At 42.5% G+C, this 26,562-nt stretch overlaps 1 protein-coding gene across 3 annotated transcripts in view; it reads left to right on the forward strand.

Moving 5' to 3' along the window:
• The window catches only part of IDE (insulin degrading enzyme), a 76,217-nt gene that overhangs the window by 36,086 nt on the left and 13,569 nt on the right, over nucleotides 1-26,562 (forward strand). For 2 of the 3 annotated variants that reach the window (XM_080911215.1, XM_080911217.1), the window contains exons 5-18: nucleotides 1,049-1,171; nucleotides 4,575-4,687; nucleotides 5,150-5,312; nucleotides 7,611-7,703; nucleotides 8,068-8,159; nucleotides 9,637-9,717; nucleotides 11,772-11,875; nucleotides 13,842-13,944; nucleotides 15,271-15,393; nucleotides 17,424-17,506; nucleotides 20,506-20,650; nucleotides 23,116-23,226; nucleotides 24,035-24,155; nucleotides 25,894-25,985. In XM_080911215.1, coding sequence (XP_080767341.1) covers nucleotides 1,049-1,171; nucleotides 4,575-4,687; nucleotides 5,150-5,312; nucleotides 7,611-7,703; nucleotides 8,068-8,159; nucleotides 9,637-9,717; nucleotides 11,772-11,875; nucleotides 13,842-13,944; nucleotides 15,271-15,393; nucleotides 17,424-17,506; nucleotides 20,506-20,650; nucleotides 23,116-23,226; nucleotides 24,035-24,155; nucleotides 25,894-25,985 — 1,547 coding nt within the window. Of the gene's footprint in view, nucleotides 1-1,048; nucleotides 1,172-4,574; nucleotides 4,688-5,149; nucleotides 5,313-7,610; nucleotides 7,704-8,067; nucleotides 8,160-9,636; nucleotides 9,718-11,771; nucleotides 11,876-13,841; nucleotides 13,945-15,270; nucleotides 15,394-17,423; nucleotides 17,507-20,505; nucleotides 20,651-21,110; nucleotides 21,256-23,115; nucleotides 23,227-24,034; nucleotides 24,156-25,893; nucleotides 25,986-26,562 lie in introns of all 3 variants that reach the window. The other variant, XM_080911216.1, reaches the window with a different exon arrangement.

Raw genomic sequence — 26,562 nt, forward strand, 5'->3', positions numbered from 1 at the left:
CACATTGCTCTCTGGATGTGGATTTTTGGGTAGGAAAAGGTCGTCAGGACACTTTATTCAGCTTTTTTCACTACTTTTCTAGCTATAGTGTTTATTATTACCATCTAGAATACACGTACCTTTTGTGTGATATATGCATATGCCAGGATTTCTTCCTGCCCGGCACGGCAGCAGCAGTCCCTAACTTACAAGGTCTTTATTTCAGGATGTCACCGATTTGGACATGTAGTTTTACCTTACCTCTCGTAAGAGAGCTTCCGGCATGCCACACCCATCACATCAGAGCTTCAAAAATAGCACCACATCCTATTTTCCCAATTTAGGTGAAACCCATGAGAATTTCACATCACAAATTTAATGTTTCTTCTCAGAATAGTAAATTTGTTCTTTTCTTTCCACAAGTCACTTGGTAAATTCCTCAAAGATTCCCCTAGTGAGTCTGTTCAGTTAATTATAGGATGCACAGGGAATTGAGAGCCAGCATCAGTGAGTGGAAGCCAGTGGAGCTCATTTTATCTAAAAATGGACATAATACCTATATCCTGTAGAGTTTTTCCATTTGCTGCTTTTTACTTGTTTGCTGTTGTTTGAGACAGTCTTACTATTTAACCCAGGCGGACCCCAAACTCGCTATGCAAACTGACTGCAATTCTTCTGTCTCAGCCTTCTAACTGGTAGGATTGTAAACATGTCTAGGCCAAGAAGCAAAGCTTTCATATTGCATTTTTAGTTTTTTTTATGGAAAATTCTATTTGAAAAGAGTTAATGGTGTGCTTTTAGCCCCAGCACTCAAAGGCAAAGGTTGGTCTACATATTGAATTCCAGGGTAGCCAGAGCTACATAGAGATACTACTTCAAACAAACAGACACATAAAATTAATGATCTATTTTTACTGTATTGTCCATCGTTTTATTCGGTTCATGTTCAAACATAGTTGGCTAATGTATGCGTTAGCTTTTTAAGTTCATTTCAGTGTCAGTAATAATGAAACTATAAAGCTCACAGATTTTTGCCTTTTCTAAGAAATACCTTTTCATTCATTTTTAGGAAACAAATATACTCTAGAGACTCGACCGAACCAAGAAGGCATCGATGTAAGGGAAGAACTCCTGAAATTTCACTCTACGTACTATTCATCCAATCTGATGGCGATTTGTGTTTTAGGTCGAGGTAAGAACCGCTTAAAACTTCAGACCATCAGTGGAGTGGTTTTGTTATCAGTGGGATGGTCTTGTTCTGAACCATTTTGACTATTTACAAAGTATTAGAGGGACATAGGTACATAGGTACAGGCGTTTATCTGCTCATAGTTTTGAAAATGATCAACAGATGGGAATTTTACTTAAACAAACTGTCTTCCAAAAAGAAGTTTAGCCAGCTCTAAGTGGAGACCTGAAGAACGTGTGGATTACGAGTGTGTTTTCTAAACATGTCAAAGCAAGGAAAGGGTACATGGTGAGAGTGCCAGGCTGACCTTAGAGCAGTCAAGAATCCGCAGAGGACATGAAAACAGACGACAGGAGAGAGAAGTATCAGCAGCAGACATCCCCTTTGTGGTGTAGTTCTGTGAGCACACATGCTGCCGTCAAACGGTTGAGTTGTATCTTTGCCTCACTGGGGAGTGGCTGCTGTTCCATGTTGCTGGTGGTAAACAGCACTTTCAGTTGCCCTAGTCCTTCTGAAGGCAATTTACCTTTATTGTTATTCAAGGCCGGATCACACTGCACAGAGCAGCCTGGCCTCAAGTTTGTAGTAGTCGCTCCTCTTCCTCCTCCTCCCCCTGCTCCTCCTCCTCTTCCTGCTCCTTCCCCTGCTCCTCCTGCTCTCCCTGCTCCTCCTCCTTCTCTTCCTGCTCCTCCCCCTGCTCCTCCTGCTCCCCCTGCTCCCCCTGCTCCTCCTCCTCCTCTTCCTGCTCCTCCCCCTGCTCTTCCTCCTCTTCCTGCTCCTCTTCCTGCTCTTCCTGCTCCTCCTGCTCCTCCTGCTCCCCCTGCTCATCCTCCTCCTCTTCCTGCTCCTCTTCCTGCTCCTCCTGCTCCTCCTGCTCCCCCTGCTCCTCCTCCTCCTCTTCCTGTTCCTCCCCCTGCTCCTCCTCCTTTTCCTGCTCCTCCCCCTGCTCCTCCTCCTCTTCCTGCTCCTCCCCCTGTTCCCCCTGCTCCTCCTCCTCTTCCTGCTCCTCCCCCTGTTCCCCCTGCTCCTCCTCCTCTTCCTGCTCCTCCCCCTGCTCCTCCTGCTCCTCCTCCTCTTCCTGCTCATCCCCCTGCTCCTCCTCCTGCTCCTGTTCCTCCTCCTCCTCCTGCTCCTCCTTCTCCTCCTGCTCCCCCCTGCTCCTCCCCCTGCTCCCCCCTGCTCCTCCTGCTCCTCCTGCTTGTCCTGCTCCTCCTCCTCCTCTCCCTGTTCTTCCTGTTCCTCCTGCTTCTCCTCCTCCCCCTGCTCCTCCTGTTCCTCCTGCTCCTCCCACTGCTCCTCCTGCTCCTCCTGCTCCTGCTCCTCCTGCTCCTGCTCCTCCTGCCTTCCAGCTGTTGCTATCATAAATGAGAGTCTGGCCTAAAATTAAATTTGGTTTGGATACAAGACAAAATGGAATAACAGATACTAAAAGTGTGTGAATGTGATGTGGCAATTAGACCTCACACTTTGTCAAGTCCAGCAGCCTGACTTGGGAGGCCAAGTATACTGCCTGCTTAGCCCTGTGGCTGTGAACTGACGAGTTCTTCCCATTTGTCTAAATATCTAACATGGAATTTGTGACGTGACAATGGGAGCTGGGCAAGGTTCTCTTCTGGCCTCTGCATGCAGCATACTCACACACATGTAAAGGAATGTACCTAATAAATGTAAGTGAATGTAAGTTAAACCGTAACACTGCTTACTAAAGGTATATAGGCTAGAATAGTCACCATTACTGATACGCAGAACTCAGTCCTGGAAAGTAGGATCATAAACGCAGTTTTGTATCTTAGGTAAAAGGCATGATTTCTGTCGTCTGTTTTGGATAGGTGCTAATGGCATCAGCTAAGATGAGAGCATGTGCTCCGCCCTCAGTGCTCTCCATTACTGGAGGTGATAGACTGATAGTCCATTTTCCTGATCAGGAAGCATCACTTTCAACACAGCTGGCTTCTGCACTAAGCCCAGGAGACTTGAGGGGTCTGGGGGAGATGTGAGAAGGAACTACCACTGATCAATAGTTGATTCATTTTTCCTGTGGGGACAAGAGGAAGACTAGCCATGTGGAAGGGTCTCTGTTACAAAGGAACAAAAAACATTGTTCTCTGGCTTTGCTGTAGCCGTTCCTCTGGTTGTAGCAGCAAATACTGTTGTCCAAACATTTGACAAATAAGTAATGATCTAATGTGGACACTGAAGTTGCCAAGTACTAGCGTCACAGAGCCAGAGGAGACGCAGTTCCCTGGGCTCTGGTGCTCTCAGCTTAGTGGGAACGTCACACTGGGCAGTATTATTCAGATGTCTTACCTTTAAAAAGTTACATTGTGGGACTGGAGAGATGGCTCAGTGCTTAAGAACACTTGTTTCTCTTGCAGGGGACCAGAGTTTGGTTCCCAGCACCCACACAGTGGCTCACGGGTATCCATAACTCCAGTTCCAAGGGATCTTTTCTGACTTCCATGGGCACCAGGCTTGCATGTGATGCACACACATACATGTAGACAAAATATTCATAAATAAATGTTAAAAGAAAAAAGGGGCCTCATTGTGGTTTTAGGCTTTAATGGCAGAAATGCTAGAGAGCATCAGCACACTTGATAGAAGACTTTACTGTCCTTAAGACCTGATGTTGACAAAGCAGTTGGCAACCCACCATGCTTCAAGTTTTTTGTTCCATTGGTGCACAAAGATGTCCTCTGATATTCTTTTAACACTTATAATACATAACCCAGACTGGTGTAGAATTCACAAACCTCCAGAGTTGGCCGCCAGCTAGGATTATGGGTATTTGCTTCCATGTTGCCATCTGACGTCTCTTCCATCAAATATGTTTTATCACTTTTGAGCCCACTTGCCATGTAACAATTAAGCCTGGTCTGCCTTTTGTCTAGCTGTGTAAACTTTTCTAAATACAGCTAGGTAGTTGCTTATGTTGGTACACACCTTTCTTCCCAGCACTTGGGAGGCAGAGGCAGGTGGATCTCTGAATTCCAGGCCAGTATGGTCTACAAAGCAAGTTTCAAGCCATCCAGGAACACTGCTAGTGTCCTGTTGTCTTTGATATTTGGTTTGATTTTTGTTGCAAGAAAGTCTATGTGGATAATATGTGTATGAGGTAATGCATTAAGACTGTCTGGATATTTGGAGTCTACACAGCAGAAGGGACTGAGTGGGACATAGTTCTCAGGCTTGTGCGGGAGCCTCTGACGCTGTGTAGACACTGGTACACTCCTGACTGCTTCATCTTTATTGGATACAGGGACTTTTTATTTTATTTTTTCAGGCTTTTCTTTTTTTTTTTTTTCTTAAATCATAAGACATTTCAGAAGGTCCTAAGGCCTTAATTTCTGTCTGTGCTTCAAGTTCTAATTGGTTAAATTCTGTTTCCTATCTCTGTTTCTTGTAGAATCTTTAGATGACCTGACTAATCTGGTGGTGAAGTTATTCTCTGAAGTAGAGAATAAAAACGTCCCTTTGCCTGAATTTCCTGAGCACCCTTTCCAGGAAGAACATCTTAAAGTAAGTACACACATTTCTGTTATTTTCATTTGTGAACATAACTGTCATGACACTCTAATCAATTTTATATGTGTTAGGAATGTGTATCAATGAAAATACAGCAATATGTTTTGGTCTCTGCATGCTAAGAATAGTTTGGTAGCTGTGACCTTGGCAGGCTATTAAAAGTATTATCAGTGCCAGAAGGCAAGTAACCAAAGCAGTCTGCAGATCTAGGGCACCAAGCCCAGATCACTTAGCCCATATAACAATTGCACTGAATGAGAATCCGATTCCTTTATTTGTTTGTGGTCATTTCTTTGCTGTCTGGCAGCTGATTAACCAAAATTAGTATGTTTTCATGAGTAGTAAGTATTTTATTCTGTAGAAGTTTTATATATATATATATATATATATATATATATATATATATATATATATATATAAACAAATTTTTTGTGATGTCTTTTTTTTTCCCCCCAGCAACTTTATAAAATAGTACCCATTAAGGATATTAGGAATCTTTATGTGACATTTCCCATACCAGACCTTCAGCAATACTACAAATCTAATCCTGGTCATTATCTTGGTCATCTAATTGGGCACGAAGGTCCTGGAAGCCTGTTGTCAGAACTCAAGTCAAAGGGTAAGTGTCTCTGTATTGCAGTAAATATTAAAAAGTGACTTAACCTTATAGCCCATGCTCAAGCCGGCTCCCTAGGGGCCACCTGGCACTTCAGGGATCCCTAATTTGGTGCTCCAAACTGCCTGTAAGAACTCAAGCTCAGTTCACTCTCCCACTGCTCTGTCCCGGATGGACACGACTGCCCCATGTGTTATCTTTACTCACTTTTCATTGGTCGATGATAGTGAGCTGTTTCAAAAGTTATCATCATATGTGTTGGAATTGAACCCAGACGTTTGTACATGCTGGGCAAGTGCTTTACTCTTGAGCCATATACTCACCCATGCTGTAAATGATAAAGAGGTTAAAAAGGTAAAAGCTGGGGCTGGAGAGATGGCTCAGTGGGTTAAAAGCACTGGCTGTTCTTCCAGAGGTCCTGAGTTCAATTCCCAGCAACCACGTGGTGGCTCACAACCATCTGTAATGAGATCTGATGCCGTCTTTTGGTGTGTCTGAAGAGAGCGACAGCGTACTCACATAATAAAATAAATAAATAATCCTTAAAAAAAAAAAAAAAAGGTAAAAGCGTTCAGTGCACATCCCTGTAATCCCACTTTTCTGAAGCCAAGACAGGAAGATTACCAGTTCAAGGCCAGCCTGGGCTATGTCTGTCATCAGGACCAGGCTAGGCTACACACCAAACCTGTCTCAAAACAATAAAGAAAAGCCAGTGATGCATTTTTCCCCCAACCACATCTTTACATATTGTCTATTTACCTACTTCAATCCATTAGATCAGAAAGGTTTAAAATCTACGAAGGGAATGATTTTCAAAGCTCTCTCAGGACCTACTGTGTGCTACTGTATACATCTAATTCTTGTCTGGGATTAATTTGCTTTATGAGCTAATTATTTTTTATAATTTTTTTCTGCAAGGTCAATTTTAATTTCTTAATTTCTTAACATGAATGGTATGGATATTGGTACACACACACACACACACACACACACACACACACACTCTGGGGGCTGAAGAAATGGCTCAGTGCCACACTAGCATGAGGACTGAGGTTTGGATCCCCAGAACCCACATGTCCACTTGTGTCCTTTTTTTCTTTTTTTTTTCTTTTTCTTTTTTTAGCTGCCCCAGAACAAACCGGCTAGGGAGACTAGTTACATCAGAGAGCTCTGGCTTTGAAGGCAGTACCCTACCTCAGTGAATAATCCAGGTATAGGAACAATCCTGGATGATTGCACATCAACCGTAGCCCCTTAAACATATGTGCATCCATGTATCTATGCCCATACACATGCAGACATACATTAGCACACATGAAAATAGAAAAAGAACTAAAGATGAAAAGAGCCATCCCACCCCAGGGCCCAGTGACATGATTCAGCCTATAAAGGTACTCTCTACCAAGACTCATGATCTAAATTCACATCCTGGGACCTACATGGTGGAATGAGACAGTCACCTTATAGGAGTTGTCCTCTGACCTCTACTTGCACACTGTGGTACATATGTGTGCCCACATGTACACAAAATAAAATTCTTTAGTGTTGGAGCTGGACAGACGGCTTACGGTGCTTGTAGCCTTAACAGGGAACTAGAGTTTTCACCCGAGCACTCATGAAGCAGCTCATAGATGCCTATAACTTACACATGTGTGTATATACATACTCATAAATGTATAAGATAAATATTTTTAAAATGTTAAATAAATATAGGGATTCTGTGTGGTGTTCAGGATTGAAACCAGAGTTTCATGTATTTGAACCAAACATTTCTTCTACCGCTGAGCTGCATCCCTAGGTCAGGTATGAACATTTTAAAAAAAAAAAATCTCTTGTCATGAGAGAAGCCAGGGCTGGCATAATGCCCCATCAGAGCTGAATGACCTGGGTTTGAACTCTGCACCTCATGTAAAGCTAGAAGCACAGAATTGATTCTACAAAGTTGTCCTTTGAGCTCCACCTTGCAGTCTAATGTGCATGTACCACTCACATACACTCCATGCACGAACAGTAATAAATACAATTTTTATTTATTTGTGTGGGTACAGTGTATAAAGAAAAGCCACACTTTTGGGCTGGAGAGATAGCTCATCGATTAAGAGCATTAACTGTTCTTCCAGAGGTCCTGAGTTTAATTTCCAGCAACCTCATGGTGCCTCACAACCTGTAATGGGATGTGACGCCCTCTTCTGGTGTGTTTGAAGACAGTGACAGTGTACTCACATGTATAAAATAAATCTTTTAAAAAAGAAAGAAAAGCCACACATTTAATTATATTGTTCTTTTCTTTGAATGTTGCAGGCTGGGTAAATACCCTGGTTGGTGGACAGAAGGAAGGAGCTCGAGGTTTTATGTTTTTTATTATTAATGTGGACTTAACTGAAGAAGGGTTATGTAAGTATTAATTTGATTTATTTTCTAATTTCTCATGCTGCAGGAAAAAGCTGTCACACTTTAATTCACACGCTCTATCCATTGTATTTTTCACGTGGAACCTGGCCTTTGTCATAACCCTTTCCCTTAACACTTGATCTTGTATATATGTGGCTTTTCATTTACTGCCCCATGTGTGTTCTGTCATGTGTTCCTGTGTCCAGAGGGCTATGTGTGGGACATGTAAAACCAGGCTCAGGGAGATGAGGATTCTCCCTGTTCTAAAAGGGACTATCTCCATTTAACCTGACTTACCATAGGACTGAGCTCGTGCTTGAAGGATTCAAGGACTGAATGCTTTCATAAGTGTGCCCCTTTTTTCCAGTACATGTTGAAGATATAATTCTGCACATGTTTCAATACATTCAGAAGCTACGTGCAGAAGGACCTCAAGAATGGGTTTTCCAAGAGTGCAAGGTACTTTTGTTTCACTAAAATCTTTCTTAAGGCATCTATTTTTCAAAAACAAACGTATGTCAACCAATTTAAGGCCCAGTCAAACTTCTGGGTTTTCCCTAATGGAAGTCTAAAATGTTGGAATGCATAGTTTTTTAATTTAGGCTTAGTTGTTGCTGTGGGACTTGTTAGTTGGGGTATGAGGTTGGGGTGAGGTATCATGCTGCCTCTTGAGGAAAGCTAGCACCCGTCAGGGCTTTTGTCACTTCCTGCCCAAAGTGCATACAATGCCCAAAGGTTATTTTAGATCTGGTGATAAAAGTCTAAGAGAAACAATAAATTGTTTCATGTCTAATAATTGTGTTCTTCAAAGTGATTTTATTACATGTATAGAAAACCCCAACCCCACCCCTTTTCCAAGACAGTTTACATCTCACTACGTAAACTTGGCTAGCCTCGAATCCACAGGGCTGCCTCTTCCTCTCCAGTGCTGGCATTAAAGGCTTAGACCATTATATCTGGCTTTTTAAAAATATATAAAACAGAAAATGTCTTTCAAACTTTATTATTGTATGATGATGATGATGATGATGATGATGATGATGATGATGATGATGATGATGATGATGATGATGATGATGATGACGATGACAGGGTTTCTCTATGCAGTCCTGGCTGTCTGGAACTTGCTCTGTAGATCAGGCAGGCCTTGAACTCAGAGATCCACCTGTCTCTGCCTCTAGAGTGTTGAGATTAAAGGCATGAGACACCATAGCCCAGCTACCTTTCAAATTTTAAAAGGCTTCTATTAAAAATGGGTTAAAGAAATACTTTAAACATAAAGACCTATCAAAATTCTGAGCTGTATTTTGGATTGGGTAGCTTCTTCCCACTGCTGCTGTAGATCCAGTGCTAGACTTAGTGCATGTTAGGCAAGTACCCTAGCACCGAGCTATATTCCCAGGCTGTGACTATCCTGTCAAATGTGGCAAAAATTTAAGGTATAATTATACCTGTAGAAATTACAACAGTAATTTCCAATGTGGCAACAGGTCTCCGAGTCATCATCCTGGAAGTTTCAGATTTCACAAGGTTCTTTTTTTCTGACTCCCTGACTATCTGTTTCGGTAATGTCAGCAGTAAAAGTCTTTTAAAAAGAAAGACAGAGAAGACATATCTTTTGCTGTACCCTCCACGCCAGCTTGAGCTTCTGATCCTCCTGCTTCAGCCTCCCAAAGTGATGAATTCCCGAGGGCCTCATGCTTAGACTCGAGGCCTCTCAGATTATCTGTTTATTTTCATTGAGAATTGCTTGTTGATTTTAAGCCTATGTTGAAAAGTTTTAATTTAATAAGATAAATGTCTTATACATTCCTAAATCAACTACTGCCAGTTTTCAGAAATGTAATGATGGTAAAGTTGGAGTACAAAGGTCAAGTAAAACACTAAAGAGTTCTCTCTGAATAATTATGTCTACTTGGTTAACTTTCTGTTCTAGGACTTGAATGCTGTTGCTTTCAGGTTTAAAGATAAAGAGAGACCACGGGGCTATACATCTAAGATTGCGGGAAAACTGCACGTAAGTTGTTTTTCCTGTTCACAGTGTTGCGTAGAATCTTTTAGATCCTTTGTGTTGCTTTTAGTACCGCACAGATGATACAAACTGGGACTCAGAAAACCTCAGACTCACAAAAGCATCAGACAGCCTTTGATGATGGGATAAATTTAGAATGTTACTGTTCTTTATCCTCAAGATTACGTTCTGTAGTATTTTCATTTCATGGGCTAATGGTCACACATTTATTGCTGTGACCACAGCAACTCTTATAAAAGAAACCATTTAATTGGGGCAGCTTACAGTTCAGAGGTTTAGTGCATTATCGATATCCTAGGCCTAGCTTGAGCATTTGAAACCTCACCAGGCCACACCTCTTAATAGTGCTACTTCCTATGAGCCTGTGTGGGCGGCCATTTTCATCCACACCACCACAGTGGGTGCTTTGCTTATTGGCTGCATCTTTCAGTTCTCCGCCATCTGTCAGGTGCTCCCTCTGTGAACATTTTATATCATCTGCTTTCCCCGTGCCCCTTGTTACTGCTTTAGTTTGAGCTATTCTTACCATGGTACTGTCACGGTCTCCTCCTCCGTTCTCCACGATAGCTTGCTTTTCTAGCTTAACTGATAATATTTTTTAAAGCCATCACCTTAAAATCATTTATTTTGTGGTGTTGGGATCAAACACAAGGCGTACTAGGCAGCACTCTAACGCTGAGCTGTACCTCTAGCCCCTCTGTGGGTTTTGAAAACTAAATTCAGATAGTTTCATTCCTCTGTTTAAAATTCTCCAGTGTCTTTTCCTTAGTGTTGTAAAACCCAGAGCATCCTTGGCCTAGGAGGAAATCCTGGAGGTGCTGTGTTGTCAGGCCACGTTCCTAGCTACTCTGCAGCCTCTCCTTCCGGTCCATGTTGCTCTAGATGTCATAGCTTTCTGTCTAGTTCCCACACACCAAACACACCGCCCTCCCTTCTATACTGCAGCAAGAGTGACTGACCCCATGGCCCCTCACAGGTCAGCGGGCTGAGCTCAGTGGGCTGTACCTGAGCTGCATCCCCAGGCCTCTCTTTGTTTTTATTGTTTTAAAACACTCTCACTGAGTTGCTTAGGCCTTGTGCCTTTTGCACTTGCTGTTGATTGTATGTGGAGTTTTAACTCTGGTGTTTTATCTCCTTAACATAGATGGCTTTCAGGAAGATCTTCCCTGGCCTCCCAAACTGAAACCATGCCCCTGCCCCAACTTCTCTTATTTCCTTCACAGTACCTATTATTAATATGCTACCATTTGTTTATTGTGCCAGTTCAGTGCATGTTCCCATAGAGCAGGGAAGTCATGTGTCTTTCTGCCCTTTGCCCTCAGTCCCTGAAGCAGTATCTAGAAAAGCTGCCCAATAACGTTTTCACAATGAATCAGTTTACCTCAGAATCTTAGAAATTACTTTTATTAAAGCAATGACAAAAACTTCTATGATAGTTTTATACAGGAGCCAGAATATAATCCGTTTCTTCCTAAAGTTTTGTAAATATTTGATTTTTACTCCTAGATATTTGAGAGGATAGTTTATAAAAGCTTGTGCACTGTATATTAAAAATCCTCTAGGTGTCAGTATTTCATTGTCAATTTTTAACCAGATAGACTGTAGTTTTTCTTCAAAGGAAATATGAGAGCCAGGTTCGGTGGCTCAGGCTTGTAGGGGGTCGAGGTAGGATTTTGAGTTCCAGGCTAGCCTGGGCTACAGAATAAGATCCGACTTCCCCACCTCACCCAAAACATCTTCGTGTCAGTAATGTGAGTGTAGATGAAGACTGGTCATGTACTAAGCAGAATCGTCACGGATGAGACTTAATGCTGGGGCAGGTCAGGCCAGGAAGAGTTGAGGAAGGTCTGCCTAGTAATACATAGGGCCCTGGTTTGTCCCTAGCACTGCTAAGGAGAAAGGTTGGTAGGGAACAGAACCTTGCTAAGAAGGGGCATATGGAATAATAAATGTAGTGTATTGTATTATATATCTGATTATGTTAATAAACTCTGTGATAGTCTTCAAATATTAATCATTTATACTTTCCTTTTTCAAAGTATTATCCCCTAAATGGAGTGCTCACAGCTGAATATCTACTGGAAGAATTTAGACCCGACTTGATAGACATGGTTCTTGATAAACTCAGACCAGAAAATGTCCGGTGAGTCATCTGCAGGTTTTACTGTTAGGACATTTTTCTCATGGTACAGAATTTTTCTGATAAAAGTTTTTTGCTCTTCTGTACTTATCCCCCATGGTGCCCGACATTAAACCCACAGCATCTTTCATGGTAGGCAAGTGCTCTACCATTGACCTGTCTCTTCGGCCCAGTGATTCTTGAAATAGTCTGTCTTTAGACACTCTGCCTCTGCTTTGCCACCTTGCATTAGTTACTTTTCTATTGCTGTGTCCAAGGAAACTTACAGAAGGAAGAGTTTATTTGGCTTATGCTTCCAGAACAGACCGTCATGGCAGCCAGTGTGGCAGTGGGAGCGGGGAAGCAGTGAGCTCACAAGTGTGGGGGAGAGAGAGCAAACCAGAAACAGCATTGTCCTGTAATGTTTCCAAACCCACCCCTAGTGAAATACTTCATCCAGCAAGACCACACTTCTTACACCTCCCCAAACATGGCTACCAACCAGGGTCCGTGCATACAATGCCCAAGACTATAGAGGATGTTTCTCATTCAGAACATCACGTTCCTTGAGTACCCCATTTGAATTCTTGACTAGGTAATTTCTGGTGTCTCCTCAAAGATAGCTCTTAATAGGCCAGAAGATGGAAGTTTCTCCTTGTTCCCTTCTTCCCCAGCAGCAGGAGGACCATTGTGCATGGAGTAGATAAATTTGGAGTTAGTTTATGGTAGGAAAAGAACACAGAACAGAGCTGGGTGATGTTGGCACAAGCCTTTAATCCCAGTACTCAGGAGACAGAGGCAGGTGGATCTCTGATTTCGAGGCCAGTTTGGTGTACAGAGTGAGTTCCAGGACAGCCAGGGCTACACAGAGAAACCTGTCTTGGGAGTTAAGGGTGGTGTGTGTATATCATAGAACAGACACGTGACAAGTTCTTAAAGGTTGCTTTGGGTTTGTTGGGATAGGAACCGTCTTAATGTTTTAATTCTGTGCTAAGGATTGACTCCATAGTCTCACATCTGCTAGGCATATATTCTACACCGAGCTGTGCCTCCAGCCACATCTGAAGTCTGTGTGAGCACTGAATGGACCTACATTCTTACTATTAACTCTGTTAATAACAGTGAGATGTTAACTCTGAGTTAGTAACGGTTAGCTGTTAACTCTTAAGTTAACGGTTGGCTGTTAACTCTAACCCTGAGCTATCCAGGGAAGGAATACACTTCTGTGAAGACCATTTCTTAGTAACTGATTTTGTTGCTGTTAGAATCTAGCTATGTAGCTAAGGCTGGCCTCCGGCTCATGATGCTCCCGCCTCAGCTGGGATCACAAGCGCCCTATCCCCATCCTTGTTCTATGTTTTTCCCTAGCTGTTCTTTTAAATTAGGGAATAACATACCTAGACGAAATCTCTCCAGTAGCCGCCCTTTTTGCACAAAAATCAGTGGGCTGTGAACAGAGAATAATGAGACTATGTTCAGAAGCCCGTGCACATGATGACTGTTGATTGGGTTTAAAGAGGTCCAAGGTGGTTTTTTTGTCAACTTGATACAAGCGAGGGTCATCTGAAAAAGGGGAACCTCAATTGGGAAAATGCCTTTATCAGGTGGGGTTATAGTCAAGTCAGTGGGCTGGTTTCTTGACTACCGTTGATGTGGGTGTGGGGTGTCTAGCCCAGTAAGCAGTGGTTAGTTGTGATTAAAAAGCAAGCCAAGTGAGCCATGAGGAGCCAGCATGTAAGGAGCATTTCTCCATGGTTCTGATTCCGTCCCTGACATCCCTCAGTGAAGGACTGAGCAAGAAATGGAATACACCCTTTCTTTCCCAGCATGCTTTTGTCTCATCACAGCAACAGAAAGCAAATTAGGACATGGCTCAACGCATTCTTGGACACTGTCTACATTTTTATTGGTCAAAGCCTGTACATGTGATCTGTGTATCACACATAGGTTTACGGCCTTGTCTCTGTTTGTGTTTCCCATCTGTCTCTAGGGTGGCAATAGTTTCCAAATCATTTGAAGGGAAGACCGACCGCACAGAGCAGTGGTATGGGACCCAGTACAAGCAAGAAGCCATCCCAGAGGACGTCATTCAGGTAGGATTAAGTCACCTGCGACTCAGCCTGAGGTGGGAACCGTGAGTACAAGGGCTCCCCCAATCCTGAGGCTAGGTCCAGGGTGCAGCAGGTACTGCTCCACACTGTCCTTGCTGTCCTGGGAAGAGTGAGAGGGTAGAGAGCTGGAGGGCAGAGTCTCCATGAAGTGATGCGCTCCGGCACTTCCTGTGCATTCATCCAAGCTCTGCAGTGTTGTGAACAGAGTTGCACAGCACCAGGAAGGCAGGGGTGAGGAAGTGGGGCCGTGAAAGACAAGCTGCAGAGAGCTAGCCACGTTGCTGCGGTCCTGGCTGGCGTACACACTCGTTTCACTTTTGGGTAGTATGTTTGCCTTCATTGTCTGGTTACACTTGTTGTCAACATAAGGGAATTGTGATTTATTTCCAAGCAGTTGTGTTTAGAGTGCGTTTTACCACATTTGTCAGTGGTTGAGGCTTTGCTTAGCTTCATAGAATCTTTTTCTGTATTTCCTTGTTGGCTGTGGATTACTCAAAAGCACCAGAAAACATTACAAGTAATGAATTTTTCTTTAGTTTAATTTTTGTTTCATATGCATTTGGTGTTTTATCTGCATGTATGAGGGCCTCAGATCTGGAACTGGAGTTACAGACAGTTGTGAGCTGCCATGTAGAGCTAGAGCAGATGTGAACCCAGCAGGTTCTCTTTGCTTCATTAATTCAGATTTTTTATATATTTATTATTAAATTTTATTTTATTTACATTCCAAATGTTGCCCCCCCCTCAGGTTTTTCTTTAAGCAGCTGATTGGAAACTGCAGAAAGAAAAAAATGTATAGATGAATGTAAAGTCTCTTAGTACCGGAAAGATAAACTCAAGTTGCGTGAAGATCCCTCAGTAGATTCTGATTGTAGCCCCTTTATATACTATGGGAGAATGTTCCTTCCGATTTGCTTACATAGTGAGCAAAGACACCACTTTTGTTTGCTCTCTCTCTCTCTCTCTCTCTCTCTCTCTCTCCCTCTCCCTCTCCCTCTCCCTCTCCCTCTCCCTCTCTCTCTCTTTCCCTCTCTCTCTCCCTCTCTCCTCTCTCTCTCTCTCTCTCTGTCTGTCTGTCTCCCTCTCTCTCTCTCTCTGTCCCCCCCCCCTCTCTTTTCCTTTCTTTCTTCACTCATTTTTAGTTTTTAGAGGAGTTCTCATTATCTAGCCCTGGCTGGCCAAGAAGTCAGCCATGCAGCGTGATGCTATAGACCAAACCAGGGTATACCCTCGGCACAAAGACTATGTTTTTAACTGGAGTTATATCAGAAATTGCTTTCAAGTGTGTATATTTTATTATTCATCTAGAAATGGCAAAATGCTGACCTGAATGGGAAATTTAAACTTCCAACAAAGAATGAATTTATTCCTACAAATTTTGAGATTTTGTCATTAGAAAAAGATGCAACACCGTACCCTGCTCTTATTAAGGTAATGTGTTAAATCTGCAGTTGGCTGGTTGGTTGGTTTATACCTGCGGGGTGGCAGTGGTGGTATTTTCTCCTGTAACCCAGCTCTTGAGGGTCAAGTGAGCCTCTCGCTTCAGCTCCTGAATCTCTTGGTCTGTAGGGACACGCTACCATACCACAGAATCGGTGGTCATAAACAAAAGCCAGACCTATTACATGGAGAAATAGAGATAATTTTCTTACATTTGGAAATTTGTTATTTTAGGATTCGTCACATCCTAAGAGATGGTAGAAATACTGTTTAAAAAAAAATACAAGAAATAACATTAAGTCAAAAATGCAACAGGACAAAAAAACCAGAACTGAACAACATAGCATGATGTTTGCTTTGTTGCTTTGCTACAGAAAAAGGAAGTCAGGACTCTAATCAATCTATGGAAAGGGTCCAGGCTCTTCTCCTTTCCACTGGAGACCTGATAAAGAAGTGGGTTTGTGCCACCACACATTGGATAAAGTTTTAGAAAAATCAAAACATGGTCTTTGTCTCAACTTACAACATGAAACTCAAGATTATATCTGAAACTCAAGACTTCGTCATTTTGTCTTCGGGTGACCTAGTGTCATCATTTAAGAACATGGAATTTCCTTTATCTTAAGCAACTAGGTTATTAGTGAGACATCTGGCTTCCTTTTAAGATGACTTTAATGGTTTAGCAAAGGAGGATTTTAACTGTTAAGCATAGGAGGAGCTATTTACTGACTCCGTTCTCAGTGAGAGCTGTACCACCAAGCCATGTGCTAGTGCTTGTAGTTTTAGGCAGGGCCTTGCTGTGGAGCTCAGGCTAGCTCACCGTAGCTCAGGCTAGCTCACCGTAGCTTGTTGGTCCTCCGCAGCATTTCTAGTGCTGGCACTGCTGGTGTGCCCCATGCCTGGCTGGGGCTGTTTTTAAATGTTTTCTCAGAGTATAGTGCTGAGCACATTACACCATTTATGTCTCCTAACAGGATTTCTAAGTTGAAAATAAACATTTGAGAGCATTCTTGGTATAGAATGAGTGAAATGAGTTGAGGCATTATTAAATTCTTCATCTTTGTGTGCTCTCTACTGCAGCATAAGAAATTATCCTAAAACTTACCAGTTTCAAAACCACAAATATCATTTTCAAATCAGTTAAAACCACAGAGACATACTTTCTGAAGGCTGGGGTTCTGGTTCAGGCTCCGTAATGAGGTTATGGTCGGGGCTGTCTGTGGCTGTGTCTCGGGAAGGCTGAACTAGGGCTGGAGATTTCTTTCCCAGGTACAATGTTGTGGTTAACATGTAGACTTCCCAACTGCATAGAGCTGCTTGACATGGCAGCTTGCTTTCCCCAGATGATTGACTGAAAGGAGAAAGTGAGTGACCAAGGCGGGGGCCAGAGCTTTGGCATTAAATCTCGTGGACAGAATGCTGTTGAGTTGTCGGTCATTCTTGTTAGTTAAGCACACTAACCCTGAGGAGAGCCAGACTATACAAGGGTGTGAATCCCAGCCAGCAGTGTTTGCCCATCACCATAGACCAGTGGTTCTCACACTGCTGATGCTGCAACCCTCCCTTTATTTTAGTTGGTGACCCCAACCATAAATCATTTCATTGCTACTTCATAACTTTAACGTTACTGCTGTTGTGAATAATGCAAACATCTGGTGTGTGACACCCCACACACAAAGGGCTCACAGCCCACAGTTGAGCATAGAGAACTGCTGCCTTAGAGTCTGGCTGACACGCTGACCTGAAAGGGCCCCCAGCATCCAGAAAGACTGGCAGAGCAGTTGGTACTGATGTCTCCCATCTGTCCCCCCACCATGCTCTTAGCTCCCTATAGAGGACTGACGGCTCTTTGTCACCGGGGCTGGCAGTCTTCTCTGTTCTGCCCGCTAGCCTGAATGCTTCAAGGCTGTGGGCAGCAGCCTTCACAACAATGAGCTTTGCCTCTCAACTTAAAGATTGCTCTGGGTGGGCACTTTTATGGAAAGTGTCTGTTTTCCTAACCAACTCTTTCTCTGTCCCAGGATACAGCCATGAGTAAGCTGTGGTTCAAACAAGATGATAAGTTTTTCTTGCCAAAAGCTTGTCTCAACTTTGAATTTTTCAGGTATGTAATTTAATCTAGCCAAACAACTTTAAAAAATCAACAGTTATATTTTTGTTGAGTTTTCTGTTCTTAAGCATCCATATCTTGAAATAATGAGAATTAAATTTCTCCTAGCCAAGAAAAGAATGTAAAGAATTGCTGAGAACCAAAGTCCATTCTTCTTGGCATAAATGAGTATAATACCCTTTAGTCAAAGCGATTCATGTTTAGCTTTTAGTAGGAGACGCTTCTTAGTCATCAGGACTTGGGAATCTGAAGGAGTTATAGATTTATCCAGAAGCTTCATTAAGGAAAGAAGTCGCGATTGGAATGTTTTTCTTGGTTCATTTTTTTTCAATTCCTGAAACTTTCCCGGCGATAAGCCTGCATGTGTCTGTGCCCAGGGATGTGTACAAGTGTGAATGAGTAAATACATGTGTATATGTTTGTAAAGGTACACATGAGTGTGTTTATATATAGAGGGAAAAGAAGAAGATAGGGTTTTCTCATGTAATGACGTTTGCCTCTTAGAGAGTTCCATGTATGGAGCCTTCTAATAATTACAAAATTGAATTTATGGAAGAATCTTCAAGTTCTAGTTAAACCTTCTGAGGACCAAAGCCCAGAGAACACCTTAACTGTCATCTCATTAAAGACTTTGAACCAGGATTACTGACCTGAGCTCTCGCGTTCCCAGTGTTCGGAATGTGTGTATTTCATGGTCAAATGTTAGTGGTTTTAAACTGCTAAATTTTAGGATACTTTCAAATAATATAGCAGACACACAGGCAGACTGTTCTCCTGCCTTACCCCTAGTGTTGGGATTACAGACGTACACACCCAAGTCATACGGTAATGTTATATTTCTAAATTTCAGTGTTCTTTTAAAAATGAATTTATCATGTAACAGTGTTCAATATGATAAAAAGCTTCTTTGAGTTTTACATTTTTCAAATGTCAAGACATAAAGAGATAACTTTAAATGTCTTAAAAAGGAAAATATCTAAATATAAAGTTGATAATTTTCACAAGTAAGTATGTTAAGATTATAGGGATATGCGCACTGTTCCACGCTATTAGATGTACATATTTTCTAACCTAGTCATAATTTCTTGGGTAGTGGGAGCGAACTCTTTGTTTGCCTGGTTGGTTTGTGTTTTTTTAAATTTTCCTTACTTTTGTCTATGTATGTGTATATGTCTGTATATGCGAATACACACATGCATGTAGGTAACTCGGAGCCCAGTGAGGTGTTGGATCCTCTGAACCTACAGTTATATGTGGTTGGGGGGCCACCTGGCGTGGATGGCTGGGAACTGAACTTGGGTTCTCTGCAAGAGCAGCAGGCATTCCTGACCTCTGACCTATTCCTTGGGTTTGCTTTTTGAGGCAAAGTCTCATTCTAGCCAGACTGACCAGGAACTCAACATGAACCCCAGTACTGATCTCTGATTCATAATGATCCTCCTGCCTTAGCCTCCTGAGTGCTAAGGTTACAGGGGTGAGCCACGACAAGCTGCTTGTCCCCATTTTCTCCTTGATTGCTGTGACTATAATTGTTAATTTCTTCACAATACCTTTTAAGAAACTCTTTATCCTTTCTCCTCTGATCTGCTCAGCACAGTTTCTGAAACTGAAAATGTCTGCTTCCCACAGACTTATCTCCTTCCCCTGACCTACTTTCCCCTAGAGAATTACTGCTGACCTTATCATACATACCTCTGAATAGAGATTGTAAGTTGCACGTGGTGACGCACGCCTTTAATGCCAGCAGTCAGGAGGCAGGGGCAGGTGCGAGCTATAGAATAGACAGATGTGTGGCAACATCCATTTCTATTTCTCTTCGTTGGCTTTAACCTCGTAAGTGCTGAAGCAATTTTCTGTGTCATTGCTTTTGCTTTATTATTAGATCGGATAGAGCAGTTGGCATTCTCCCCACACCAGTGTGCGCTGTAGAGCAGTATCAAGCTGCTCTAAATATAGAAGAAAGCACGTTCCTTGGGTCTGGAGCAGCAGTCAGGAACGTTGTGTCTGCCAGATCTTCCCCGAGGCTTGCCCCTGCTTGCTTTAGGGACAGGCCCATCTGGCCCTTTTATCACCATGGCCTGGTTATTTATCTAATGGGGTAATTTTTGTTCCCTGGCCATTATTATTCACTAACCCGGTCACTACCTGGTATAGAGGATTTAAGCTCATTACTTCTTTCTCCCAGTTAGCTCCAACCCTGAGTACTCAGGGGCTTTGCTTGAGTTTCTCCTTATCTGGGTCTAGAGAGGAACACCATAGAAAATGTATAATAACATATCATTGAATTTGTGGCTCTTTCCTTGGTGCTGATAAAGGTAACAGTGTTATATAGTCAACTAAGTGGGTTGTTTACCTTTCTGTGCGAATCCCAAGTTCTGCTGCCAACCCAGGTACCCAGGCGGAAACAGTCTCCTGTCTGAGAGATGGAAAGTTGATATCTGCTTCTGTTTAGCTGTTATGCTATGATTTGCTTCTTCTCTTTTCATACACTCGCATGTAAATATTTTCCTGTTGCAATTTTTTTTTCTAATTCTGTCTGCGGTTATATGATGAACTTTACTGATATTCCAGTTGTGTTCTAGCTAATCTTCATACAGTTAGCGTGCACGACTTTCCTAGTCTCACATTTCTGTACTCCAAGAGCAAGCACATGCAGATGCTATGACCGCAGCCCGCCGTAGCCCGCAGTCATGCCCCCTCCCAGCAGCTGAAGGACAGCCCTGGTTTACCGTTCCTGCCTCCCCTTGACAGTCCTACACCACCTGAGACCATCAGTTCCCACTTCACTGTCACCAGTGCAAGCGCATAGATATGTCTGACATCCCCTCTCTTAGACCTTTTTCTCCTTGCAACAAAAAGAAACAGACTGAAGAATTCAGCCACGTCCTTGGGGAAATCATATAAACTATTATTGAGTTTCTTCACCTGTCTCAAAGGCCGCAGCTCATTGGGAAGTAATAAATCAGCTCTTTTATGTCAACGTTTTCTTCTAGCCCGTTTGCTTATGTGGACCCCTTGCACTGTAACATGGCCTATTTGTACCTTGAGCTTCTCAAAGACTCACTCAACGAGTATGCATATGCAGCAGAGCTAGCAGGCCTGAGCTATGACCTCCAAAATACCATCTATGGGATGTATGTAAGTACCCATGTCGTAGAGCCTTCCACTCATCAACCTTTTTATATTGATTTGATGGAAGCATTTTAAATTGTGGGTATGAGTTTAATTTCTTTTAAAAAAAACCTTTATTGCTTATCCTATCTTCTCTTCATTTCATTTTTAAGTTAGCTCTTATCCTAACATTCCACTGTGTACCGTTCATAGTATGCAGAGTTTCCTTGATTTTTTTTTTCAAAAAACCTCTTTCATTGGAATGTCATATTTTTCTCCTCAATCAAAACTGTGCCCAGTTTAGGTTTAGCTCTCGAGCCCATTCTGTATCTGAAATCTTGCGCTTCAGAAACACAGAATGAAGTCCGGTCTTCGGTAGGCTCGAGTCAGACCACGAGGCTGCATATCCATGCTCTTCGGTCATGTTTCTTCCTTGTCACGCCGCACCGAGGTATCAAAGCATCTCTCCTGTTTTCCTTTCTGTTAGTCGCTACATTTATGCCGACCCTCTCCATTGCAACATGACATACCTGTTTGTCAGGTTACTGAAGGATGACTTAAAAGAGTATACATATGCAGCACGCCTGTCAGGTCTGAGCTATGCCCTTGCATCAGGAATGAATGCAATACTTGTAAGTAAAATACAAGCCAGAGAAAAGGCAACACACTGTAGAAGCTTTCTGTAGAGCTTGGGAGAACGATTAACTTCTGCATCTTTACACAGGAAGGTTGATGATTTTCTTCCTGGAACCTTTTAAATGACCGAAGGGTTCAAACTAGCATTAGCCTACTAATAAATGAGTGGGAAAACTCAGTGCATCTTGTGCACATGTATGTGTACTACATGTATGTGCATGTTTTGCTTGAGATGTTTAACATACTAATCTTAAAAGCATGTTTTTCTTCCCACGTATTTGAGTCCTTTTCAACTTCTAAGTAAAATCTATTTGTTACTATGGCGGTGCTGGATGCTTACTGTACGTCATCAGCATCTTTGTTTCTATGGACAGTAGCAGAGAGTTCCTGTGTTCAGATCCACCTGGCAGTTTATTCCGTGGCATGTTTCATCAACTGTTTTACATGCGTTATATGTATATCCTACCCTTGATAATATCTAGTTCCAAAACTATGTCCATTTAATGGCACACGTTCGTTCCCACCGGTTTGGAAAGCGCTTGTTTAGTCAAGGCTGAGAGGAGAGCATGTCCCAAATCTTACACAAAAGCTTTGAAAATTGCATTTATTTTCCACTGTGTCTCTTTTTATTTTTACCAGAATTATTTTTCAGGTAGCTGTTGTTTTATATATGAGAATAGATTCAGTCTAACCATTCTCAGATTCCGCAGGCTGAGACTCAAAGGTCAAAATTAGCCACAAGTATAAAAGTAATTGTCTAGTCTGTTTTTCCCTGGTGCCTTTTCACAGCATGTTAGCGTGTACTTGTGACCAGACTGGCTTCCTGACAGCCTTGGTTCATATGGACCACGGCATGTTTTCTGTGGTCAGGAATCTTTGCTCCAGCTATGGCTCCTGCCTGTCAGGAACCTCACAGGGTAGTTCTTGCAGCAGATCCTGTGCTGTTCCGGGTGCGACACACAGAGAGGGAATCACACACAGCCTGTCCTCCTCTGTGCTCTTCGATGTGAGGCTTTCTGAGGCTGTTAAAGTAAATGATTGTCAGGCGAAAATCCTCACAGTACATACAGTATATTTTCCCTACAAATTTATATTTGCCATTGGCGTTTTAGAGCATCAGCAGAACTCATAGAGTAAGCAGGTAGTTAGGACTGTGGCTCCTTGTTGGATAGCACAGAATGATAGCAGCAGTAGGCTATGGGATAAAGTTAGAGCTGCCTGACGTTTTCAAAGAGATGGTGGATTTTCCCTTAGAGGGGGCAGGAAGTTGAGATGGGGTCTTGCCGTGTGACCTGGAGCCGGCTGAGCAAACCAGACTAGCTTCAGACATGGAGCTGCCTCACCTCCCACTTACTTCCAGCCAGAGGTGATTATTTAAATATTTCTGAACAGTTTGGAATATATCTAATAGCTGACTAGGTAACGGTCTCCTGGGATATTTTGCCTCTTTACTACATCCATAAAAGTATTAGTTAAGCTATTCATTAGAGAGTCTTTCTTAAGACAACATTTAGGGCTGAGTGTTACTCCATGGTTAAACGTACTTAGCATAGCCTGGGAGTTGAGTCTCCACCACCTAAAAAAAAAAAGACAAAACTTACAAAGCATTCTGTAGTTAAGTTTGGTGGTGTGCAAACATGAACGTTACGATATGGTAGGTTAGACGTCAGGGGAGTTTACCTACTGTGTTATCTGGGAAAAGACGATTAGTGTTAGATTAAGTTTATTCAGTTCCTTATTTTATTTTCCACTTCATATACCTAGTATTGGGATTCTTTCAAAGTGTTTTTAAAATCAAACTTTAAAATCAAAGATTAAGCTATTGAAAATTTTAATACCTTTACCTTTTTCTGTAGCTCTCAGTGAAAGGTTACAATGACAAACAGCCAATTTTGCTAAAGAAGATCACTGAAAAAATGGCTACTTTTGAGATTGATAAAAAAAGATTTGAAATTATCAAAGAGGCGGTAAGTCTTATAGCATGCTTTTATAATTTTCATTAATACACTTATATTGCCATATTTTTTAGAAGTATTTATTTATTTTTATTTCAAGGGCATTGGTGTTTTGTCTGCATATATGTCTATGTGAGGGTGTTGGGTCCCTTGAACTGCAGTTACAGACAGGTGTGAACTTCCACGTTGGTGCTGGGAATTGAACCCTGGTCCTCTGGAAAAGCAGGCAGTGCTCTTAGCCACTGAGCCATCTCCCAGCCCCTACATTGTCATATTATAAAAATTACTAATAATGGAGAGAGGCTACAAAAGCATTCATGACCCTGGTGCAGTTACCTCACGCCATCTTTGCTGAATCCTGTGTCTACTCAGAAAGCCCAGCCCACTCGTCATACACCTGACTGCCAGCTTCCAAGCCCCCGATAGCTGCAGTTCTGGCTCTGGGGGAAACGCCAGTGAGAGACTCCTTACAGTTCTCAGACAGAGGGCTGCCTCCTGGAAGGGTTTTCAGTTGAGCATCCAGGAGCCACTCACATGTTCCTTGCTTATGGAGACTTTGATGATGTACAGTATCCGAGGATCCCCTGCAGACTGGGGATTACCTTCTGGAGCTTGCAAGGTGAAGGCATTTAGATGCATGTTAGAGGTAAAGGTATGGCCTGGGCAATGAAAATGCATGTCCTTTAGTTTAAGAATCGGAGAAGGACAGGCTTTGCTCTTAACTATACAGAAGAGAAAGAAGAAAATATCCCTGCATTCCAGGTATACGTCATGCTAAGTCAACTTTGAAAATTAATGAACCTGTGTTTCCCCTCCCTAGTATATGCGCTCTCTTAATAACTTCCGGGCTGAGCAGCCTCACCAGCATGCCATGTATTACCTCCGCTTGCTGATGACCGAAGTGGCCTGGACTAAAGATGAGTTAAAAGAAGCCCTCGATGGTGAGCCTCTTCCACTTAATTTTCTACCCTGACTCTAGTCATCCCATTGTCTGAGGTAGCAAGAGCCTCACGACTCAGTATGGTCCCATTGCATTTACCCACTGTTCACACACCCAGCCCTGCCTATCGACTAAGCAGCGGTCCGCTAGAAGAGTTTCTGGATCAGGGTCAGGGTTGAGACGCACAAGAAGAAAGATGATTTCAGTGGGGATGGAGCAGGTGAGTGTGAGAGAAAGGATTCCCAAGGCAACACAGTGGGGGTGGACCATGCTCCCGTTCTGCAGCGACTTGTACATCAGTGACTTTAAATAAGACTTTAGACTTAGATAAGGCTGCAAGGGTGTGTGTGTGTGTGTGTGTGTGTGTGTGTGTGTGTGTGTGTGTGTATGTGTATGCATAGCCTTTAAAATTTAGTTGCACATACATTCTAATTGAAAGATACTATCCGTAAATCACTTGGCCTATCAAGAAGGAATAGAAAAGAAATGGGAGAAGTAGGAAAATTACTGTTGGGATACAGTAATAACAATTGCCACAGGAGTGCCCACCTCCAGATGCTAAAAAATTTGAAGGAAATCCAGTCAGTGAGATTACTCGAAGGGTGAACGTGCTTGCCACAAAGCCTGATGACAAGTTGGAGTCCCGTATGGAGAGAACTGACTTCTATGTGTTGTCCTTTGCCCCCACATTAAACACCACCACACGCATGAGCTGCTACTCTCCACCCTAGGTCACCACACACACTGGATGGATGGATGGATGGATGAATGAATGAATGAATGAATGAATAGTAATGAATGAAAATGTAATGAATTTTTAATTTAAAATTTTTGAGGGAAATCTGTATTTATATAGCCTCAAAATTTTCCCCAAAACAGGTGTTTATTAATTATAATAGAAATTTGGCTTTGGTCGTCTTTGGTGATGGGCACTTCCAAGTTGCTTGTGGAACATATATAAGTCACTCCGATGTTACCCAGAGTAGAACATTTGCAATGAAAGCACATGGCAGACACCACCTTAGCCAAACCATTTGTGGTAACATATTCAGTGCTTCGGCATTCCAGTGTACACATTTGATGCACATTGCCTTCCCAGTGCATCTCCCTGCTAGTACACACATGTAATATGACCTTGAGAAGACCTTAGATAAACGAGTTCTGAGGAGCTGTCTTCAGTGAGAGACAGACCGTAAAGCTGTATGACAGGTAATTGCAGTGTAGGAATATAGATTAGATCCTGAACAAAGAACATTGGTGTAAAAATGAAGTCTAGGACCAAGATTGATGGGACACACCCTAATCCCAACACTCCGGTGCAGAGACTGGTAGATGCTGGTGAGTTCACGGACAGCCTGGTCTACTTCGCAAGTTCTAGGCCAGCCAGGGATCACAGTGAGACCCTGTTTCAAAAAACAGACAACAAAAATCTAAATCCAAAGAAAGCCTGTACTCTAGCTAACAGTATGTATCAGCCGGGAATGCAAGTGAGTGATGGAGTGCTTGCCTAGTGTATACACAAGGCCTTGGGTTTGATCAGAAGAACCTTGATAAAAACAGTGCCTTCGATAATCATACTAAGGTTACTAAAAGATGACAATATTAGATCAAACAGGGTGAAGGGTATAAAGGAACACTAGTATTTTTACAAGTCTGTAAATCTGAAATTATTTCAAATACAAAGCTTTGCTTATTTTTAAATATATCTGCACACCTCCCTATTTCTTGCTGTTTTTCAGATGTCACCCTCCCCCGACTTAAGGCCTTCATACCTGAGCTGCTGTCACGGCTGCACATTGAAGCACTTCTCCATGGGAACATAACAAAGCAGGTGGGAGCTGAAGTTCTAGCAGATTCTTGTGGGTCACTGCAGAGACTATTTCCTCTGTTCTGTCTGAAGACTTAACCAGCGCAGTGCTAAACACATTAGAACTCACTCAGCTTTCTCTGTGGAAGCGGGTAGGAAGGACATGCAAAAAATAGAATCACGATAGTCAACGAAGGCTTGTGGCTGTCTCTGCTCCGGGCCTGGCCTATATAGTCAGAGAAGAAACGGAACTGATTACCCTATGTGGCGTAGGCTCACAGAACACAAAAATCAGGACCTGCATTCAAGCCCCGACTCTGCATACTAGATACTTTATGAAAATGTATTTTCTCTGTTCTGCAAATCACAAGCCTAGTTCATAGCACACAGAGAACGCTACAAAATTTCTGTGACAGCATGCCTCAAGGGCCTGGACTCTCTGTCACTCCACACATGGCCTCCAAAATGCTATGCCCAAGGTCAGATACTTGCTCAGGGTAGTTTAATTCATAGTCCACGGTAAGGTTTATATCTTCTGTTCAGTTTCTGTGGTCAAGGTCACTGGCATGGAGCTAGCTTTTCCTTCCCAGTACCTCTCCAT

Source organism: Micromys minutus (assembly GCF_963924665.1).
Source record: "Micromys minutus genome assembly, chromosome: 2".
Classification (NCBI taxonomy): Eukaryota; Metazoa; Chordata; class Mammalia; order Rodentia; family Muridae; genus Micromys; species Micromys minutus.